At 38.9% G+C, this 20949-nt stretch overlaps 1 protein-coding gene across 1 annotated transcript in view; it reads right to left on the reverse strand.

Annotated features, from left to right (window-relative positions):
• The window catches only part of FAM135B (family with sequence similarity 135 member B), a 139015-nt gene that overhangs the window by 20257 nt on the left and 97809 nt on the right, over positions 1-20949 (reverse strand). Inside the window, exons 7-9 of the mRNA XM_085326032.1 lie at positions 7376-7529; positions 5060-5109; positions 1452-1607 (exon numbers count right to left, since the gene is read on the reverse strand). Coding sequence (XP_085182158.1) covers positions 1452-1607; positions 5060-5109; positions 7376-7529 — 360 coding nt within the window. The remainder of the gene's footprint in view (positions 1-1451; positions 1608-5059; positions 5110-7375; positions 7530-20949) is intronic.

Here is a 20949-nt window from a genome sequence, read left to right on the forward strand (position 1 = left end):
TGACCTAATTAGCTTTAAATATAAAAYCATTTGTGCCCTCTTTATTATTAAGTATAAGTGCCAATTTCATGAACAATAACAACATTTTTTTACATGCAGCTTACAGGGGGAAGGGAAAGTACTAACTATATATATGTGACACACTGAAGAGAGCAAATTGTATTCCTATATAATTTTGTTAAAAGTGTTGAGATAAATTCCTTTTGGCTATTTATCAGGGATATCTAGCCTGCACAGAAAACTACATTTGATCATTTCTACCTCTTCCCACCCACTTAATTTTCCATGTTGTATTTTGATATTTACAGCGTACCCATTTTACACAGCATCCCAGGTCCCCCCAAAACAACATCTTGCTTTCCAGAAACTCATATCTGTAATTTTTTTTTCTGCATGTGGTGGTATAGAATRTATCTGAAAGTAAAGGTGCTGACAAGGGTGCCAAAACTGTATTATTTGATTAACAGAGGTACAGAACTGAAATGCAGCTTCTGTATGGATGAGCCGTTTGCTTGTAACAAATCCTACTATCTTCTCAAACTCAGAATTGCCAGTCCAGAGAGTTGTTCAGTGTTAGAGGGCTGCTTTTGCCCACATAATTTGATTGAAGCTCAAGCGTTTGTGCATGTGGAAAAATTTATAGAAGAGAGACRAAACCTGTCATTAAATCAGCCTGTAAATGCTGAGAAAGAGAAAATAGCTTCTTCCTGGATATATCTGCAAAGCGCTCTGCGTAGTCTTGGTGCCTTTTGTAAACTGTTGGCAACCACCATCGTGGAAGGTTGTTTATGCTGTTGAGAAGCAGTTGTAAAGCAATCCTAGGTTTCTTTGGATCTTGAAAATGGATCTCATAGCCATGTGTTTCTGGCTCCAGGAAGCATCTTTCGGGATGTAATCCATTGGAAAACCCTACTGCTAAAGTAGAGGTGAATGAAGTTACAAGGTTACTGTTGATTCCCTGTTCTTCAACAGATACTAATAATTTTAAAACTTTTTTCAGCAATGGTATTTTGTTAGGTCTGAAAGTCTGCCCTGTGCTTCAAGGTAGCAGAAGGCTTTGAGAATTGGTAAACTAGTGTAGAGCTATCCTGATTTTGCACAAGATTCGCTTTTATCCCATTCCCATGAAAGACTACTCTAGCACTATATTTTTTAAAATTGTTTTATGATCACTGTAGTCTATACTTGTATYCCTTATAAGGCAATAAAATGACATAATGCTCACTATTCCACTCCCTTAGTTTTGAAGAAAACAAAAACAGTCAAAGAAGTATTTTACTTGCCATAAAACATAGTCTGTGTTTACCTCCTCTTCACTTTCTGTCTTACTAATCTCATCTCCTGAATATACCTATATGATCACAGAAGTTTGAGAAATATTTATCCAGCTATACCATTGATGTCCCTCTATCAGCAAATTACTGAGCTTACTCTTAACTTCTTAACATTACCCTCAGCATGTGATGTTCCTGAGTCAGATAAGCTGTGACTTCTGGATGAAGTGTTGCCACTTCCAGGAACTGGGTCCACAGGGCCAAGAGGTGGGAGCAAAGCCAGGCAAGGTCCTTGCTTATCTGTTCTGCTATCTTCTCTGGATTGCTCARCAGCTGGAGGGGAGAAAGGATATTTTGAGATCAAGAATGGTCATGACAGAATGTTSGATTAAGTCCTTCCAGGAAAGAATAACTCTGAATCAAGGGAATATTTAAAAGAGAAAACCCTACTTTTCAGTTCTTTTACCCAAAATCAAGCAGGCCAGGCTTTCACTGTCATGTGCTTTAGCACAACAGGTCTTGGCTAGAGAACAGGGGAGCAGGAAGCAGTAACAGCTTCAGTCTTCGCTGACATGCTTCACTGCTGAGGAAGTAAATAGCGAAAAATCCCTGAGAGCCGATTCTAAACTATCCAGCAGATGGTGCTGGATACTCTGAAATAATAAACCATCACCCATCATCTCCTTTCTCAATAGAAAAATCCTTCTCAGGATACCAGATGGATGATTAAGGGGGGGGGGGGGGGGGAGGAAAAAAACAACAACAACAAAAAAAAGACTTGTGTCCTCAACGCACAATGAAAACAGACATGGCAGAGTCCAGCGGTGCATCTGTCCTGCGCTCGGAYGAGCCAGGGCTCTCCGTACCCTGTGGCTTGCAGCAGTAATTCTGCACCACCAGAGAACTGCAGCACAGGAAGCACAGGCCAGCAGCAAAATCCCTGCATACCGGTCATCTTAGTTTGACTATTTGTTTAACAACAACAGACAGACGTTGCATTTTACCTCCCCCGGCTTGGCACAAAGAATACAAAACTGAACCGTTATCTATTCCTCGGGACTCTACCTTTGATGAAACAGGTACTACTCTCGGAAATGCTCCAGAAAAAAATGCCACGAGGAATCACGTATCGGTTCGTTCAGGGCCAGCTCCCTTTTTGGCTAGAGTGGCAGAAAATGCTGAAAGCCTGCTTAATACCAAAAGCTGCGATAGCGCAGTTTATTATGCAGGTAATTTCCAGATTGGTGACAAACTAAATTAAGATTAAAATCAAACTGTGCAAAAGACAGACAAACAGAGCAAATACATATGTATAATAAACACAGCTATTCTTACTGAGTTTACATTCTATGTTTGATACTCTGATTCAACAATTTGCCCAAAATGCCACAAGCTCCAGTAAATCTTCTAGTACTGGAGAAATCAGATGGATGCTGATTCTGCTCTTTGCCAAATTAGGGCCCTGCTTTGTTTACTGGACTCAATATTATAAGCTTCATGTCAATTTTAATGCATTACTTTATTTTAAAATCTTCAAAGGGGAAGATATTTTATTAATGCAAATCATACTAGGAGTATGATGGCTATTTTTCTTGTTTATTAGTGCTTAAGTTAGGGAAAGGAAAAGTGGGAAAGAAAGAAGGGGAAAAGATGAGAAAAAGGGGGAAAAGGGRGAAAAAAAGGAAAGAGCCATATCCAGTTTTAATTTCAAATGTCTTGCTACACGGGCATACACAGAACAAGAGCCTGGCAAGCTAGAGATGCAAGTGAAATCCCAGGGATTCAGTTCTCCAGGATGAAGGCCAGCACAGGGCAATTAAAAAGGTCACGGAGTGTCTAGCTGTTCTATTCACAAGCCTTCTGCCACGGCGTTCCCTGTTGCTGGGAAGGGTGTTTCCTTTCAAACACCAGCCAGGGTAGTCTTTAACACTCCCATCACGCAAAACAAGTCAAGGTGTGCTTTGAAGAGGCTACTTTTGCTTGTTTGTTTACAAATCAATCAAAYGATTAAAATAATATTGTCCTTCCATTTTCTCCTGCTTTGAGTTTCCACCGTGTCCTTGACTTGAATATCAAAGTGTGATGGAGTAAAATTCGCTTTCCTTTCTTCTTTTGTTTTATTTATTTTTGAGATTGAACCTGACTCGTGTAATACAGTAGTAATTGGAAACCAACCTCACAAGCTTCTCTCTGTGGTTTTACTAACATTTTCTTCCTTTACAAATGACCATTTTYCCCTACATTTGGCTGAAAAGAAATGGTTTCAGTTTACAAGTTCCTAGAGGCAAAATATTAGGAGAGTGTTCCCAATATTCATTTGTACCCCATATAGAGGTACATAAAACTTCAGCACTTACAGTGCAGATGGTCAATACTGCACTTATAGCCCACCAATAGTCTACTAGATATCAGCATTCATGTCCTTAAAGTCTCTGCAAATTCATGACCTTCATCATCAGATTATGCCTGGAAAGGTAGACTGTTATGAGCACAGGATGATAATGCCAAATATTTTGATGGTGTGCAGGAAAACCACAGCTAAGTTTTCAYGACCCCTCAGATAAGCAGCCATTCGAACTGCTGTATTCACCTCTGCTGCTGCACTGTTCCCACGAGCTGGACCTTGCAAACAACAGTCGGGGTGGTCTGGCCTTACGAATAGTCTTGCAAAACAAGTCAAGAATTTTGTTTGATTTTTTTTTCTTGTTTTTTTTTTCTTGATTGTCTTTTTTTTTTTYTTTAAGAATGGGAATTAGACAAGAATTAGAAAATTCGGAGAGTTTAGTGCTGATATTTTCTGGTATTTGCCAAGCCAATTTGAAATTTCCCAGATTCATAGAGAATAAGTCCTAAGTAGAATCTAGATCATGTCGTCCAATTTCCTGTATCTTTAAGACTTCTGAATTTTAGCTATCCAACAGAGAAGAGGCCAATAATTTATATTTCTTTAAATAAAATTTGGCTGAAATGTACTTCCTTGAAAGATATCCAAGTTATGACTTAAAATTAAGAAATTYACCACTTCCCAAACATTTTTTCACCCACGGGTGACAGCCATTAGCCCACCATTCAAAAATGTAGCTTAAATTTACTTCCAATTTGCTTTGGCTTCAGCTTCTAGTCATTTATTGTCACCTAACTATTCTCTTCTGTGTTGAAGAATCTTCTTCATATGAACATACCTGCATCTGATAATCAAGTCCCCTCTCTGCCTTCCTCCTGGAAAACTGAGCAAATCAAATATATTAAATCTCTGATGATGAAAACATTTTGCCCCATATTCAAATGATGCCTATGTTCCCTTCTGACACCCTTGACAGCTTCCCTGTATCTCACTTGAAACAAGCATGGTAGAAGTAAGTGCAATTCAGCTATTGCCATGCCCTGAATTGCTTGTTTCCTCCCAGATTCCCCTCCACACTTAGGCAATTTTATTTGAAAAGATATGGCTGCACAACCTGCCAAAGGGTCTTTTCTCCTGTCAGCAGAAAGACTGTCAGCTGAAGAACTGCAATTTCAACCTACCCTCCAATCAATTTTTTTCTGCATACTCTGATACTCAGGACTAGGCTCACTGAAGGATGTTAAAGCATTACAGCTAGCGATTTGTTAAAAGTGACAGAAATATCATGTAAGTGAATAATCAAAATGATATGAATTTGAGCAAAAGAAACATTCAGCAAACTTTCTGTTGGCACCGAATTCCTCCGGCTCTGACACACAACAGGGTTGTGTCAGAGCCCTTGAAAATTACATGTATGAACTGAAACTGTTGATGGAAATACCTGAAGCTCCGTACAAAGTTGAGATAACGTGTCTTCCACAGATAGCTCCTCTATGGAGGGRAAAAAAAAAAAGGAAAAAGAAAAAGAAAGAGATCAGATTTGAGAACTGTGAATCATTAATACTCTGCTGTTCATCCAAGCTAAAGTTACTTGTTACTTCCTGAAGGACAAGATTCGGCTCATATTTGGGCACTTCATAACTCACCTTCCTCAAGCACAACTTCTGCTCATGTGACTTGGACAATTAAACCTATACAGGTTCTGGAAGGCTTTTGCCAAGATAAAGAGGGCAGGATTTAATCTTTCAACTTCAAACAACCAGGGCAAAAGTTGATCACCACAATTACAAGAAACAGTTCACTTGGGAGTTCTCAGCATCTCAGAAGAGATATTTTTCTTCATAATAGGGAGGCATCCTGGGAAAGAAAATGTAAAATTCCAAAACTTCCAGAGCAATATCCTCTTCCCTGCAATTTGTTTCTACCTAAACATCTGATTAAAAAGTCAGTGCTTGTCAGTCCTAGGGTAGCTCTGCACTTGCGTTGGGCCCAGCTCAGGGTCTGTAGAGGTCTTCAGAGARGAGGCTGAACTTGACTCTCTGGTCAGGAAACCTTTGATCAGCTGTAGACTATGGCTATCTAATATAAATCTTGTATTACATGAGTGATCATAATTCTCATCATCTATTCTCTYCCCTACTATTAGTTTGCTGTCAGCCATTGTTATTTACAGTCTGCTCCAGATCTGTGTACAATATAGTCTCACCATTTCAAAGCTTGAGCAAATGGTGCACAATAAATGAGTCTCCCTTTGCWGTTACACAGGGCCACGTAAGATAAACCAAATATCTCTGACTGGTACTAGATTGAGCATCTCTGTATTGTTGTGGGCAGCGTGAAGTATCTGTTCACCCCTAGGATGTACAACATTGCTTGGATGTAGTCCTGAGAGAGTCACAGAATGGCTGAGGTTGGAAGGGAAATCTGGAGATCRYCTAATCCACCCCTCCTGTTCAAGCAGGGTCACCTACAGAATGTTAGACAGGATCGCATCCAGGCGGGTTTTGAATGTCTCCAGAGAAGGAGATTCCACAACCCCTCTGGGTGCCCTGTTCCAGGGCTCTGTCACTCCCACAGTAAAGAAGTTCTTGCTCATATTCAGGTGGAACTTCCTGCATCTCAGTTTTTGCCCATTGCCTCTTGTCCTGTCACACGGCACCACTGAAAAGAGTTTGCCCCCCTCCCCTTGACACCTCCCCTTAAGGTAGTTGTAGACACCGATAAGATCCTCTCTCAGTCTTCTGCATACAAAAGTGATGTGCTTTCTTTCTCGTGGCTCAGCTGAGTATCATAGTATATGCACTTCCCACACTACRACTCACAGGCTCTTTAGAAAAGAATTATATAGCAGGGAACAATACATGGAATAGGGAACAGGARCTATCGTCCCGTAAGGCTGTACAGCATAATGCGTTACACGCAACGGAGGTGATAACGTTTTCCCTTTTTGCTCTACACATGCTCTTTCCTCTCTTTTTTAAGCTAATGGCCAACACAATCAGCTCTCTCAATATTACTACCCCTGCAATATAACAAACTGATAACTTCAAAAATATGCATACAGGCTTACAAATATAGAAACAGATGGATGCGAAAGCATGATCCACATTCCCTGAATTCAAAGAAACAGTTGGGAGAGCTGGAATTATTCAGAGTGCTCCTAATTTTCACAGAGCTCACTCTGTCACTACAAACAYGACTAAACACAAATTACAGAATTCTGTTCTGCAAACCCAGAGAGCTTTTTTTTTTTCCTCCCAGAAAATCTATTGAACAATTGAATTAGAAAGAAAAACAGAATCATTTTTTTTTAAGAAAAAATTGTAATTATGCTGTTGGCAAGGAAGAAATACATTTCCAAAGATAAGTGAGGGAGTATTTTTCAATTACACTCATATTACCCTTTAGAGTTTTGTTTTCAGTTTAAAACAATTTCTACTCAAGAGAAAAATTTGCTGTCTCATGGGAATTCAATACTGGAAGCTCAAGCCTTTGAAAACAACTAACTACAAATATTATCCAGAGGCAAGTATTTATTATAAAATTCTACCTGTCTGCATGTCAAGCCACCTTCAGTTGGTAAAAAGTTGTTACACAGACTGAGCAGGAGTCCTCTGTTACAGTGTGCCAAAAAAAACAGTAATCAGAAAGCAGGGAGAAAAAGTCTCTAAACAGCCTAAGATTGTCAGCACTAAAATGTGTATTGAAAATGTTGCGCTGGACTATACTCAGAAATTTAAAATATTTGTTCTCTTACCCAACTTCAGCTGTGGTAAATCAGGAATCTCTTTCATTATGAGGSTGTAGTACCCATGAAGTCCTCTATGAGCATTCAATAGCAGAAGACACAGGTCCTTATGCCATTTGTATGCATGCTGCATGCAGTTTTCAGAAGGAACATAAAAGCTACCCTGTATAACAAAAGTAGTAAGAAAAGAAAAATACAGAAATTAAAATTCTTACTCCTCTTTTGTTGCAGAGCTTTCTGAAAGTCCAGTTGTCCACTGTCAGTCATTGCCCACTCCTCCTATCTACTAATGTAAGGTACTCCGTACTCCAGGAGCAAAATTCAGACTGGTAGCTCCCATTTTGGGGATGAAATTTAACTGTAAAGGCCATAGCATATTTAATACAAAAATTTCCAAAACATCTTTATATTTAGTCAGAGCACAAGCTGAGTATGCACTAAGGCACGATAAATCAAAAAATTGTGATTCTGACAAAAAAAATGTTCTATAAATTATTTCTATCTGAAATTTGCACTGGTCAGTCTTAAAATGAAACACTTTCTTAAACTGTGAGCTTTAGCCCTGTTTCAGATCTCCTAGGATTTCATGGAGAAGTGCAAAAATGCAAAGATAGGACAACTATCAATAACAGCTCAGATTTCCTAAGTCTCTTCATAAACTATAGATTTGGATGGTAACTTTTAGCCAATCAACAGACCTCCTAACCACTTTCACTTGCTGAAAGTGATGCACTGATTCAGAAATGCATGTAAACCCTTGCAATCAATGACTAGAGCTGGTACTAACTGTCAAACACAGGAGGAATTTATCTGCTGCTGACTTTGGGGGAAGAAAACGAGTTATGAAAACAGAGAAGTGAGGAAGCAACTAAGTGTTCCGTCCTTGAACTTCATGAAACTTTAGGAAAACTCATAATACATCTAAATTTGTTTCATTTATGGTGCATAGACTGAGCAAAGGCTCCAGATTAAGACTCCCTCAGTGACGCATGACTATGGAGCAGCATGATGAGTTTGCAAGTTACTCCACTTCTGATCTCTGATGGGCTAAGAATGCAATCCCACCTTCTCGTATATCTGCTATAGGCTAAGGTCAACTTTTATGAAAGTTACTACATTCCCAACTAGGTACTGAGTCTGTTTTTGGACATTAAATATCCCAAATGACATGTGCCTCCAGGAACAAGAGTGAAAACTCACCAACCACATACCCAGTGGAACTGCACTTTTCTCCCTTTGACTCCTTTAGACTCTGCACTACCTGTCTCTTAGCCTTTACTACATGGCTTAGGGCTGGAGCTAGAGTGTTTTCTCCAGCTCTCTTGTGCAGATCTACAAGTTGTTCTCTAGTGTTCTGCAGTAGACATAGAGGGGTCTGCCTAGCTTGACCAACACAAAAACAGCTGATGATAATCAAGTGAGTTGTTACCACTTGGAAGGCTTCAGAAACCATCAGCCTTAGCATGAAATCTATTGTCTATTCTCATGATGGAAGAAAGAAAAAGGATCATCAAGAAATTCTACTAGAAATAATTGAAAATTGGAAGGGATTTGATATACAATGTCACGGAAAAAATGTCCTGTTATATAATCCATTGCTGTTTTGGTTTTTTTTTTAGGCTAAAATTACTCTGGTATTTAAAAGCTGCAGTAGAAGGAAAAATGAGAAATAATTTCCTATTTCATATCAATACTATCACATGTTATTATTGCACAATATGMCATTTTAACAGGTCTATTTTCAGCCTTTCTTGGCATAAACTGTTGCTTGAAACTAAATATAAAAGGTAATAGAAAAATGCAGTTGCAGGTGGGCTCAGAAATGTGTGAATTAAAGGCATTGAAAAGCTATCAATTAACTTTTTTTTTTAATTGCATTAGAGTTTGCCTACTTCACATATGGTGCCTTTTCAAATTTGATTTAAGTTGAATTATAAAAATCCGTTAGTCAGAGATCAAGTAATTCAAGTTGCCAAAGCAGAGTATTTAGGAGAATATACTTCACAAAGATTTACATAGTGGCAAATGTAGAATGGAGAGTGAACTAATTCTAAGTATTTAGCTTACTGAATATAATGYGTTGGCAGCATAATTTAGGCATCCTTGTAGAATCTTAGAATAATTTAGATTGGAAGGGACCTCTGGAGATCATCTAGTTGATTGACTACTCAGAGCAAGTCTAATTAGGTCAGGTTGCTCAGGTCTGTGTCCAGCTGAGTCTTGAACACCTCCAAGGATGCAGATTCCACTACCTGCCTGGGCAAGTTGTTCCAGTATTTGGCCACCCTCATAGTAATTTTTTCCTCTTATATCGAGTTGGAATTTTCCACATTCCAACTTGCATCTGTTTCTTTTCAGCCTATTGGCAGTCACTTCTGAGAAAAGCCTGTCTTTTCTGTATTCTTTGATGAGGTAGGTGCAGACTGCAATAAGGTCACCCCTGAATCTTCTCTTCTTCAAACTGAGCAAACCCAGTTCTCTCAGGTTTTCCCATACATCCTTTGCTCCAGCCCCCGAATATCTTGGTGCCCCCCTCAAGTATGTCAATATCCATGTTTTACTGGGGAGCCCAACCAGGACAGCATTCTGGATGTAGTCTCAGAAGTGCTGAATAGAGGGGAAGCATCACTTCCCTGAACCTACTGACAATACTCTTGCTAATGCTGCCCAGGATACTGCTGGCCTTCTTTTCTGCAAGGCTCRCTGACTCACGTTCAACTTGTTGCCCACCAGGACCCTCAAGTGCCWTTCTGCAAAGCTGCTTCCCAGACAATTGGCCTCCAATCTACATCGCTGCATGGAGTTAATCCATGTCAGATGCAAGACTATATTTGCTTTTATTGATCTTCATAAGGTTCATTGGTTCATTTCTCCAGCCTGTTCAGGTTCCCTTGAACAACCASCTGCCTTCCAGAATATTGCCGACTCCCTCCAAATTAGTCATCTGCAAACTTCCTGAGAATGCACACTAGCCCATCTTCCAGACCAACAGACCAACTTGTTATTCCCTGAATCCCCCTTCTTACCCCTTTCTTGAAGACAGATGTGATATCTGACTTTTCCTCCAGTCATCAGGAACCTCTTACAATTGCAATGATTTTTCTAAGATGCTAGAGAGAGGTCTTGTGATAACACCATTCAGCTCCCTCTGCACCCTTGAATGAAGCCCATCTGGTTCCATGGACTTGTCTATGTCCAAGTGGATTAAGTGATCATTAACTTGATCCTCCTATATTGTGAGTATTGCTTCACTCCCAGAGATTCTGCTAGAAGCTCAGGAACCTATTAAGCCTGAGGAGAAGCCTTACCAGTGAAAACTGAGACAAAACTGCCATTGAATACTTCAGCCTTTCCCATGTTGCTTGTCACTAGGTCCCACACTCACTTTAGCCTTCCTTTTTCTGCTGAGGTACTTAYGGGAACTTTTTGTGTTGCTTTTCACCTCCCTTGCTAGTTTCAGAGCTTTAACTTTCCTGACTCCYTTCCTACATGCTCAGAGAATGTCTTTCTATTCTTGGAGAGGCTGGCACTGTTTCCACCTTCTGTTTACCTCCTTTWAAGCATTTGACCTCAGCTAGGTGCTCCATGTTCACTGATGMTGTCCTTGCTYGACTTTCTGCACATTGTAATTAACCATTCCTGTGCTCTGAGGTGGCTATCCTGGGAGATTAGCTGGCTCTCCTGGGTCCCATTTACCCTGCAGGACAGTTTCCCATGAGATCCTTCCAAGAAGGTCCCTGAACTGGCCAAAATCTGATCTTATGAAGGGTTACAGTTCTGCTTCTTATCTTGCTCCATTGTCTCAGGACCTTAAACTCCACAGTTGCATGGTCACTGCTGCAGCCAAGTGGGTCAAGTGCAGCCAAGCCAATAGGCATGAGAGGAGATAGGTTCTGTCCCTAATGGTTTAGACTTGCAATATCACTCTAGGGAAATCATTTGACCTGTATTTTCACAGGTCAAACTAACATGGGTTATTTCCAGCCTTCAGTGACCAGATAGTTTTCAAAGATGCTGTCAAGACCTCTCATTTTCAGCAATAACATCACCCACCCCTCAGAGGTTAAAGTTTATCTTCCTATGTTGAGAAGGATCTCGATTTTACTTCCTCTTTGTAAACACAAAGATGAGAACAATTTACCTGCCTGGTGTCCTCATTTGAGCATCTCAAACAATTAACCCTACAGACATACTCAAGATTTCAGGACACAAATTAGATTAACATGAATCCAAAAATCCATGTAAAAGGTCAGATATTTCTGACAGTCCTTTAACATTAAATCTCAGACCAATTAGTTTTGGAGACATTGCCCTGCAAAAGCAGCAGACAGCTGGAGTCATTACCCTACTAATCTGTCACCTGAAGACTTTAAATGCCAACTTAAATTTATTTTAAATGTCTAAAGACATCTCTGGGAGTGATGTCACTGTGTTATTCTATGTGTGAATACAAAGAGTATATGAAGGAATGGGTTGTTTCTAAGCCCTAAAGGGGAAAAAATATATCTAACAAATGGTGCACTCCTCAAATGTAATGTTAGATTAATGTCCCTCAGAAACAATTTTAGCTTGTGTAACTTAGAGTAGCTCTGACTTGTATACCAGTAGTCTCGAGGACTGCAGTAAGGAAGAAATAGCTTCCACTTGCATGCTAGTGTGCACTGTTTGCTGTGACAAACGAAGCCCCAAAACTGATTTGCAGCATCTGGCTCTGAAATTACAAAGCACAATAATTGCTACTTTCCTTTTTTTTTTCCCCTCTTAACAGCATAGATGTTTCTTCTGCTTTCTTCTTAACAGAGCATCATCTTCTAATACTAGGCGCTGCAGTGAAAGAAAAATTATTCATAGGAAAGGTTTCGATTTTTATATCTTCCAAATGAAGAGAAAACTAAAAAAGAGAAAGATAGTTAAATATCTTCAGTAAGAGTTGAGAACAGTAAGATAACACTGAGCTGAGAGAGGGACTTAAGCAAACTGAACTTGTCACCCCCAGCTCCGCTGAGAGATGGAGAACTGATAGAGAAAAAGATTTTTCTARGAAATGAGTCTTTTCATTATAAGGTACATATCAAGTGCTTGAATCGTGACTATTTATTCCCATTGATTATGAAGGAAGTGTAAGCTTACTGAACATAAACTTATGGATTGYAGATGTGTGGAATTAGTAGCACTGAGTACGACCACAACAGATGAGTCAACTTTCATCTTGCATTGCTGTCCCTCAAAGCGGTCAGGAGGGACAACTCCAGCATGTGTAGCCTGTGGAAAGTGTGTAAGATTCTTTCAAATTACTTTAAGAGATGAACAATGCACGTGTGTGAATTGAAGATTGAAAGGACTGCTTAAAATTCTCCTCTCTCTTCCTGTCTCAGCTCTCCAGGAGGAATGTCTATTCCAAAATAAGGCATTACACTTTGAGAACGCCGTTGTGTAGGAGGAACAGCGCTGCAGAGTTTGCAACTCAAGGCAGTGCTGAGCAGGCAGAGTTCAGGCCACGCTGTGTATGAGTAAGAGGCCATATCGTTAAGCTGAAACATCTTAATGCAACTCCTGGCAACTGATTTGAAAACACATTATGTAATGGGAACATCTATCGTAGTTTGAAAAATCATCTTGTCAAGGTAGAAAGTGAGCACGATAGAAAAATATGTCAAGTTATAAATCTCAGGTCCTTCAGAAACTTTAAGACATTACTGCCCTCACAAGGTCGCTCTTGTCTTCTGCTGAAGGTTGTCAAACACACAGGAGGCAGAGCAGGACATAACACACGATTATTAAATCCACCTCAGGGAGAGTTTTAGCTAATGTGGTAGATGTGCACTAAGGTTTGTGTGTCCTTATCTGCTGCAGACCCCAGCAGGGGAGACATCTGTCAGATGATGTCAGTACGAACTGCCACTGTTAAATCAGCTTGTCTGTCACTATGCAGTAAGAGAAGAAACGTCAAGAAACCTCTTCCTTGAGATGATCTGAAGATTGAAAATATTTCACATTCTCTGTTTTGATTGTGTTGCATTTTGTGCATTTATTTAGATTGTCCACTATTTCCTAGGTTATGGCCTGAAACAAGGAATCAGCCTACAATGTTAACAAATCGAGTTCAGCAGTACGTGCTACTCTAAGGAAAARCATGACCACAAAACTAGCTGTCACGAAAAGCACTGGCTATGACCCATTAAACAGCTACCAAGCGCTCAGCTTTCTATGTCTCTTGGATCAGGAAGACAGATATTTTATATTCCAAAGGCTTTATTTCTGTTTAAGATGCAGCTCCCATTAAAACAAATGTCACACTGAAGTAGACAAGCCCAGCTGCTCAAAGCTGATAGCTGCCTTGGACTTATAAAATGCAATGTAAAATTATGTGTTAGTCTTCTTGCTCAAGCATCTCATGACCTTTACAGTTCATTTCTTTGGTCTACTGTTACTTGAATTCCATTAGTTTGTATGTAAGGGCAGTTTTTGCTGTGTTTGTTGCAGAATGCATCTGCACTGATTTCCTTTTCCAAGACCTTCTCTATCTGCAATAGTAGCCTATATTTCAGGCTTTTTTACCTTTCTACTTTTGAATGTCTGACAAATCCTCATTTCAAGAATTACCACCTAGTTGTAATAGGATAGCAGCAGTGGATGATGATACAGAAGCTACTAATATTGACACCAGAGAAAAATATAGCACAGTGCCAACAGTATCAGGGGCAAAACAGGTCAGGAAAGCCAAGAGATGACAGAAAAAGAGACAGGCAGAAATAAAAAATGCAAAAAAATGCAAATAATATCAATAAATGCAGATTCTGCAATGATTTGCTTTAAGATGTTTTTTGCAKGTGATGTTTGAAAGAATATCATTTGTGTTCTTCACAGATGAAAAAAAGAATATAGTTGTCTCATCTCCCAAATGAGATTTTCTTCCACCAGCAACCTGATGATCTCTGCCATGAGGTTCTTCTATATGTTTACCAAGTTACCAATAGAGAGGTGAATCTACAACCAGCAACCTTGGGGGAGGCCAAAGTTGTACTATCCTTGGAGACTGAGCTAGTCCTGTAAGTGCTAGGTTTGAAAAGTTGAAGACAAGAAGAATGATAAGGTTGTACCTTGTCTAATCTCCTATAGCAACATGATGTTTTGTTGTGCTCCCCAGACTAGAACTGATACTGCAATTTGGTTATATTATTCTGAAAGTAGATGTAAAATGCTTCCTATTTCTGAGCTTCTCAATGGTGAAATAGAGAAACTCATTTTCCTTAAAGATCAGGTGAGGCCTTAAATGTATATATTTTGTTGAAAAGGAAACTTTAGTATGCTTGTAAGGCATAATGCAAGATCATGTATGTATAGCCTTAATCCCTGTTCCTTAATTTACTGAGCAACRATAACATAAAGAAAAAGCTAGTCAAATAGTATATAAAAACAACTGCCAAGCATTTTGAAAATGTAAAGGCTTCAGTTCAATTTGACTGTATTCTGACAAGCTAGATTTTGACACTGGATCATCATTATCCCCTGTCCTTCTGCTCTCTATTTGCAAATAAAAGGGATTATGAGTAAGATCTTTAGTCTTCACAGATTCACAGAACTTCATTACTGATCTGTATGACTTGGTCAGATACACAAAAGCCGGACCTTTCTGCAGTTGACATGAGGTCTGCAGATTTGAATTTGGCAGGAATTCAAATAGTTCCTCGGGGTGGAATTTAGATACCMGGTTTGAGTATCAGCTATATTTAAAGTAACTCCATTCATTATATTACAAATAATGACACATTTCTTTATAATACTAAATTACCTTCTAATAAATGACCCACGAAATTAGAATAGAAATGCATACGATGCTCTTCTTCTACTAGTTTACTCAGCCAAACAAAATTGTCTGCAATAAAAAAGACTGAAAATCCTTGACGTTAGCCCTGATTAATACGTTTAAATAAATGACCCATTTAAGTGAATAGGTGTYCTGTGTAATGCTCTTTTCAGTCAACAGTTTTCTCCTATAATTAGAGTGTTTTACTTTATAAATGTACTTTTCCTTTTTAATAAGCGATAGGAAAATGACTTGAGAAAAGTAAACACTGTAATTAAATAAAGCTCATGCCAATTCATTATTTTAATACAGAGAACAATTTGTGACTATGCATTTCTAGTGTACCAGATCCATCTAATATCAGAAGACATCAATTGGATTTTACGCTTTGTTATATACTGTAAGTTGCTTGTATTTGTTTTGTATTAAAGTAATTTCACCAGCTATGTTAACTGTGTGCAATGTTCAGCGATAGAGCTAACAGTTGGTAAATTGGACACTTTACATTTAATCTAATTCAAAACATCATTTCATAATTCAAATTCAAATTACTTGTCAAGAATTTTAAGATACTAAAAAGCCATTCCAGACTAAATAGGAAAGACTTGCAGTCTCTAGCAGTATTTCATTAGTACTCAGAACTGGCCTACCTTGCCTATTTCTGGTAGAGATTTAGAGATAAACAGCGGGTCGCACTTGCTTGGAACAGATGAATAAATCTCAATATCTCAAGATGAATGCAATATCTGAGAAACTTGTGTTTGCCCATTTATCTGTCTGCCTGAACTGATTGCCTAACATACAGATATTGGTTTAGCTTCAACCGCCCTGACCAAGGAGATTCTACATCTCTTCTTTGGAGACTATTTTCTAAGACAGAAAACCTTATGTCAGCTAGTAGTTTCAAATGAAATGACAGTTACAGCATGAGATACATTAATACTTACACCTCTTTATCATTTTTCAAAAAAAAAGGATTAAAAGATAAGAATTTCTGGTTGTTGGGAATGTGACTGAAACATATGAGTAAAAGATATGTTTTTCATATCTGTAGAAAAACAAATATCAAAGAAAACTACTTAGTAGCTTTAGAAACTTAGTTTCATAGAATTAAACAAACAAACAAAAAAACCCCGCAGCTCTGAGGTATCAGACCATCTACTGAGACAATACAAAACCACAGATTTACCAAGTGACTAAAATGATTTTAGCTTTATCTTTCTCCCAACCTTCTGTCATCTCCCTCCTTTAACTCTGTTTCTCATTCCTTGCAGAGAAACCAATAGCAAACCTATGCAAAAAGCATTCCGTTCTTGCAAGAACTAGTGCACGAATATATTTTGAAGGAAAAGTAGTATCTCTATTATTTGTATCAGTGCAGTGAATGTAAAACATTCCCACATGAAGTGAGGATACCTTATTTATGAACCAGCTGTGGGAGGAGGGCACGTTCTCATCCAATTTACCAAAACCATTTACCGTTTATCATCAAAACACTTCTTCAGCAGTAGATTAAGTACTAGGGAAGATGGAAGTTAGRACAGGTGCCTGACGATAGGCATGCTTCTTCCACGATGAGCACTGAATCGTCTGGCACAAGTTAGGTCATATGCTTTAATTTCCTTGCATTAGCCTTATRCATGAAAATGGCACATGCTAATCTATATATTCATCTTGTGGGTATTAAGAGTCTCGTTTAGGGAACATTTGCAAAGCATGTGGATATCCTTTGGCTAACAGRTGATACAGGAAAGCCAAATTTTTATTTTATGGGAGAAACAGTGGCTGATTTCCAAACTTACAGAACTATTTATGCACAAAAAGGGCAGCTAATCTAGAATAATATACGTGCATRTGTGTGTGTATATTACCTTCTGTATGTAYATCTTTATASACRTACACACACACATATGCATGCATACATACATATATATACACACACACGAAGACACAAACACACACTATACATGTGCGTATACACACACATGCACACACACACACACATATATATATATGTATACAGACATAACTACATACCATAAATTCAGACTTCCTAAATGAAATAACACAGTGGGGACATCAAAGAGGACCTTAGGACATTGTCCTTTCTTATCCATCAGAGTGCATGCTGCTTACGCAGAGATAAGGAAAGCAAATCCACTCCGTTAGCGCGATCAAACAAGGACCCCTGAGCTGAGGAACTGCCGTGTTATTACACATCACTGCAGGCAGTAGCCATAAAACCAGTCAGATTTTAAGAGGAAACTTCTTAACATTTCTTTGTCTCTCCCACATGTACTCAAAGAGATTTTGTTCAGTGGCATAATGAGCAAGAAATTGCACTAACGACAACCGAAAACACCAAAAATGTTTTGAATAAACTTTTACAATGCATCGATAGGGAAAGCGATGTTCATCTGCTTCTCCAGATGSGGTGTAGATGTTCTTGTGCTATGTGGGCATGCAGATTAGCAGCTGGTAGAGGAGTTTTGCTCTTTGTATTGCTGCTATTTTCTGCCTGATATAGTAAGTAAATATTAAAATAAAGCTTCCTATATTTTATAGCATTTTAATGCTTTTTTTTCAAAAAGATTACAATTGGTCATAGGACCAAAGCTTTAAAACTTCTGCGAGTTTGCTCAGATAGGAAGATTCATATCTAGTAAATCTTACATATTTAGACTATAAATATCCCCAGCTCAGCTAATCACTCTAGACTCCCTTCATAGTCCATGGAAGCGGAGCACAGTTCCAGAATGATGGAAGTTTCAGAACAGATGGAGTTTCAGAGCACAGTTCATCTCCTCTGCTATAAACGTTGATGTTATGATATATTTATTATTCCTTAGAAATGCTTCTTGCTTTCCATGGCTCATGTATGAACTATGTACTAGGAGATCAAATAGAGGCATTTACAGCTGGCTAGAGAAGTTCCACCTCAACACTTATTAAAAAGAAATAAAAAAGTAATTCATACAATTTAGAATTGTTCTTTCCTAGTGATCTGTGACCTTTGAAAGTTTAGAGGTAACATAATTTTATTATTTTTGGAATAATAATTTTATTATTTTTGGAATAGTCTAGCTTTTGGAGCAAGAACGAGGTTTTTATTCTTGACATATATTTATTCTAGGCTGGAAATACTGGAATACTAGTGACAATTAAAAAAACACACAAGGATTAATGGGCTCTTATTTAGTGATTGTCATTTGCAGAATTTGAAGTACATCAAAGAGAAGTCAGTGTCATTTTCACTGTTTTATAACTAAGGGAAATAAGGCTCAAAGAGATCGTATGAATAATTCTTCCCTGAACCAGGTCTGGGCAAAGCACCAACACCACAAGGCATCCCGAGTTTCAGTAGATACTGTCTCCTCAAACACTACGAATGTTTAAGACACACTGAGCGGGTTTCTGACCACCAACCCCAGTATGTGCATTAGTCTGGGCCAAGCATGAGCCCAGGAATTCTACAACTTGGAGGAAAAGCAAGACCTGAATAGACCTGAGGATGAGGTGAGGAGCTTTGTAGGAAAGCAGCTGTCCTGCTTTGCTTTGTTCTCACGGTGTTTCCTGCAGAAGGGCATGGCTATAGCTGTTACAAGAACCAGCCAAGGACATTTTGCCAGAGTATCACTTTATTAGGGACGTATAGTCAACATCATGTTGCTCAGCACTGCCCAGGATCGGCAGAGTCAGAGCTTAACCGGATGCATCTCACTTATTGCAATTTTATTGTAGAGAGGGAAAGAAAAAAAAATCTAAAGGTAAGAGAGAAATCATTTATCTGAAGAAAACTGACATAGAAATGGCTGGAAAACTACCAAGAAAATATTCCTTCAGCAAATTTTAAAGGATATAGGCTGATATCATCCTGTTTTAGCTTGATGCCAATTTTCTGAGTAGGAAGAGGTTTCTAATGAGCATAGGGTTGGAGTAGCCCCAACGCACAGACCTGCCAAGGGCAGGGGTGGAAGTGGCCAGGTTACGTCTTCATTTACCCCCGTCTGACCTCCCCCTCCCCCCAATATGAGGCCAAAGGAACAAGATTGCTTGAGACTATCCYATCTACTGTGCATGGGCATGTGGGTCAGCAGGGAGTTGATGAATTAATTATTTAAAGCAGTTCTCTGGAGCATGCCATTTCTCTCGTAGTGCTCGGCACAATATGCCATTAAATATACTGCACTGGCATCATGCTGCAAGCACCAAAGAGTTTGGCTCTGTTTCTCTTGCTGATGCATAGAGCCAGGGGCGAATGGTCACTTTGAAATGCTCTTTATTTAATGAAAACAACAGGGAGAACCACAGTTTCCTATCTAGAAATGCCAGGCTCTATTAAATGCTGCCACTCACTGCCACAGAGCAACTGACTGTGGGCCTGGATTTCTCTTCACATACAGCTAGAGCTATGGGAATACCTGATTTTACAATTCAGTGCCCAACATGGTAAAGAAAAAGAATGTGTTAGGTCAACAATGTGTTAGGGACTTCTCATAAAGAAATTATTTCCTTGTGCATAGTGAAATGAAAGATTTAGAGGTCTTTGGGGGCTTTTCTTTGTTGCTTGTTTGTTTGTTTTGTTTATTTGTTTTTTTCCCCCAAGGCACTCTTAACAGTGATTGCAAATTATCAAAATATTGTGGCTTAACACATCAAGACTTATCATGTGAGCACGTAACAGACCTCTTAATCCACTACAGATGTGAATYAAAACGTATATACCTCTCTATATTGTAAAGCTAAATAAATTATCATTTAATGAATCATATATGGTGGAACAGGATTTTGTACCTTTTCTTTTATTAAGCAGAGCAAATGTAACCTGCAGGATGCAGGGAAGATGTTCCTATGGAACATCTATTCTATCCTTCTGTGATAAATGCTAATTTCATGGTTTCCCACAAAGGTAGTGGACTGAACTCAGTGATCCCTATCTATGTTTCTGTTTCTGACCACAGTGTTTAATCTCTCCCACTTGTTAGGCAAATGGCATACCGTTGGGCTGCATCGTCTAAGAGGAGAAGCAGAGCGACACCACACTCACTGCGTATCACTCGGGTTTGAGAAAGAGCCTGAGTCTCTAGCGCRCTTGTTCCACAGCTCTTGCGTTTGGACTTTCTGAAATCTGAATCCTCTTGTTTCCCTTCCAAAGTGCTCAATGGATTAGCTGAAGCTGACTCAAAGCTGAACGTCACAGTAATCAAACACTGATGATTCCTCCTTTTATGATGRCATATCATCATTGGCATCAGAGGATGAGGATCACAACTGTTGCCCTGTTGCTAAATACAGGATCAAACTCACTGTTCTCATTAAAGAATCCATCTATAGCAGCTTACAGTAACCAAGCTTGCTTTGTTTATACAAAGATCATCACAACTAAAACTTAATTTGGACCTAGTAAAACATCCCAACAAACTGCACTAGATTTACATCAAGGCCTTAAGATAGCAGCACATGAGGCTGCACTTTTAAATCTAAAGAGTAGCCACCTCATATCCTGCTGCTCTCTTAAATTTACTTAGCTGCAAACTTGTCCATATATGGAGGAAGATTTCATTATTTCAGGCACTGGAACATTAATTTTCATAAGGTAAAAGATGGATTTTTAATGTCACTGTGATCTGAAAGATTGCTTATTTTGGAGACTAAGTCCAAAATTTAGAGGTGGAGGAAAAGGTGTCAGCGAGAAGTACTTATGGTACTTATGACCTGGGTGGAACAGAAATTACACCCAAGCTATACACTCAATCCCACTCAAGTAAGAGAGACA

This window comes from Rhea americana, unplaced genomic scaffold, assembly GCF_003343005.1.
Source record: "Rhea americana isolate MKP2758 unplaced genomic scaffold, rheAme1 scaffold_0, whole genome shotgun sequence".
NCBI classification, from domain to species: Eukaryota; Metazoa; Chordata; class Aves; order Rheiformes; family Rheidae; genus Rhea; species Rhea americana.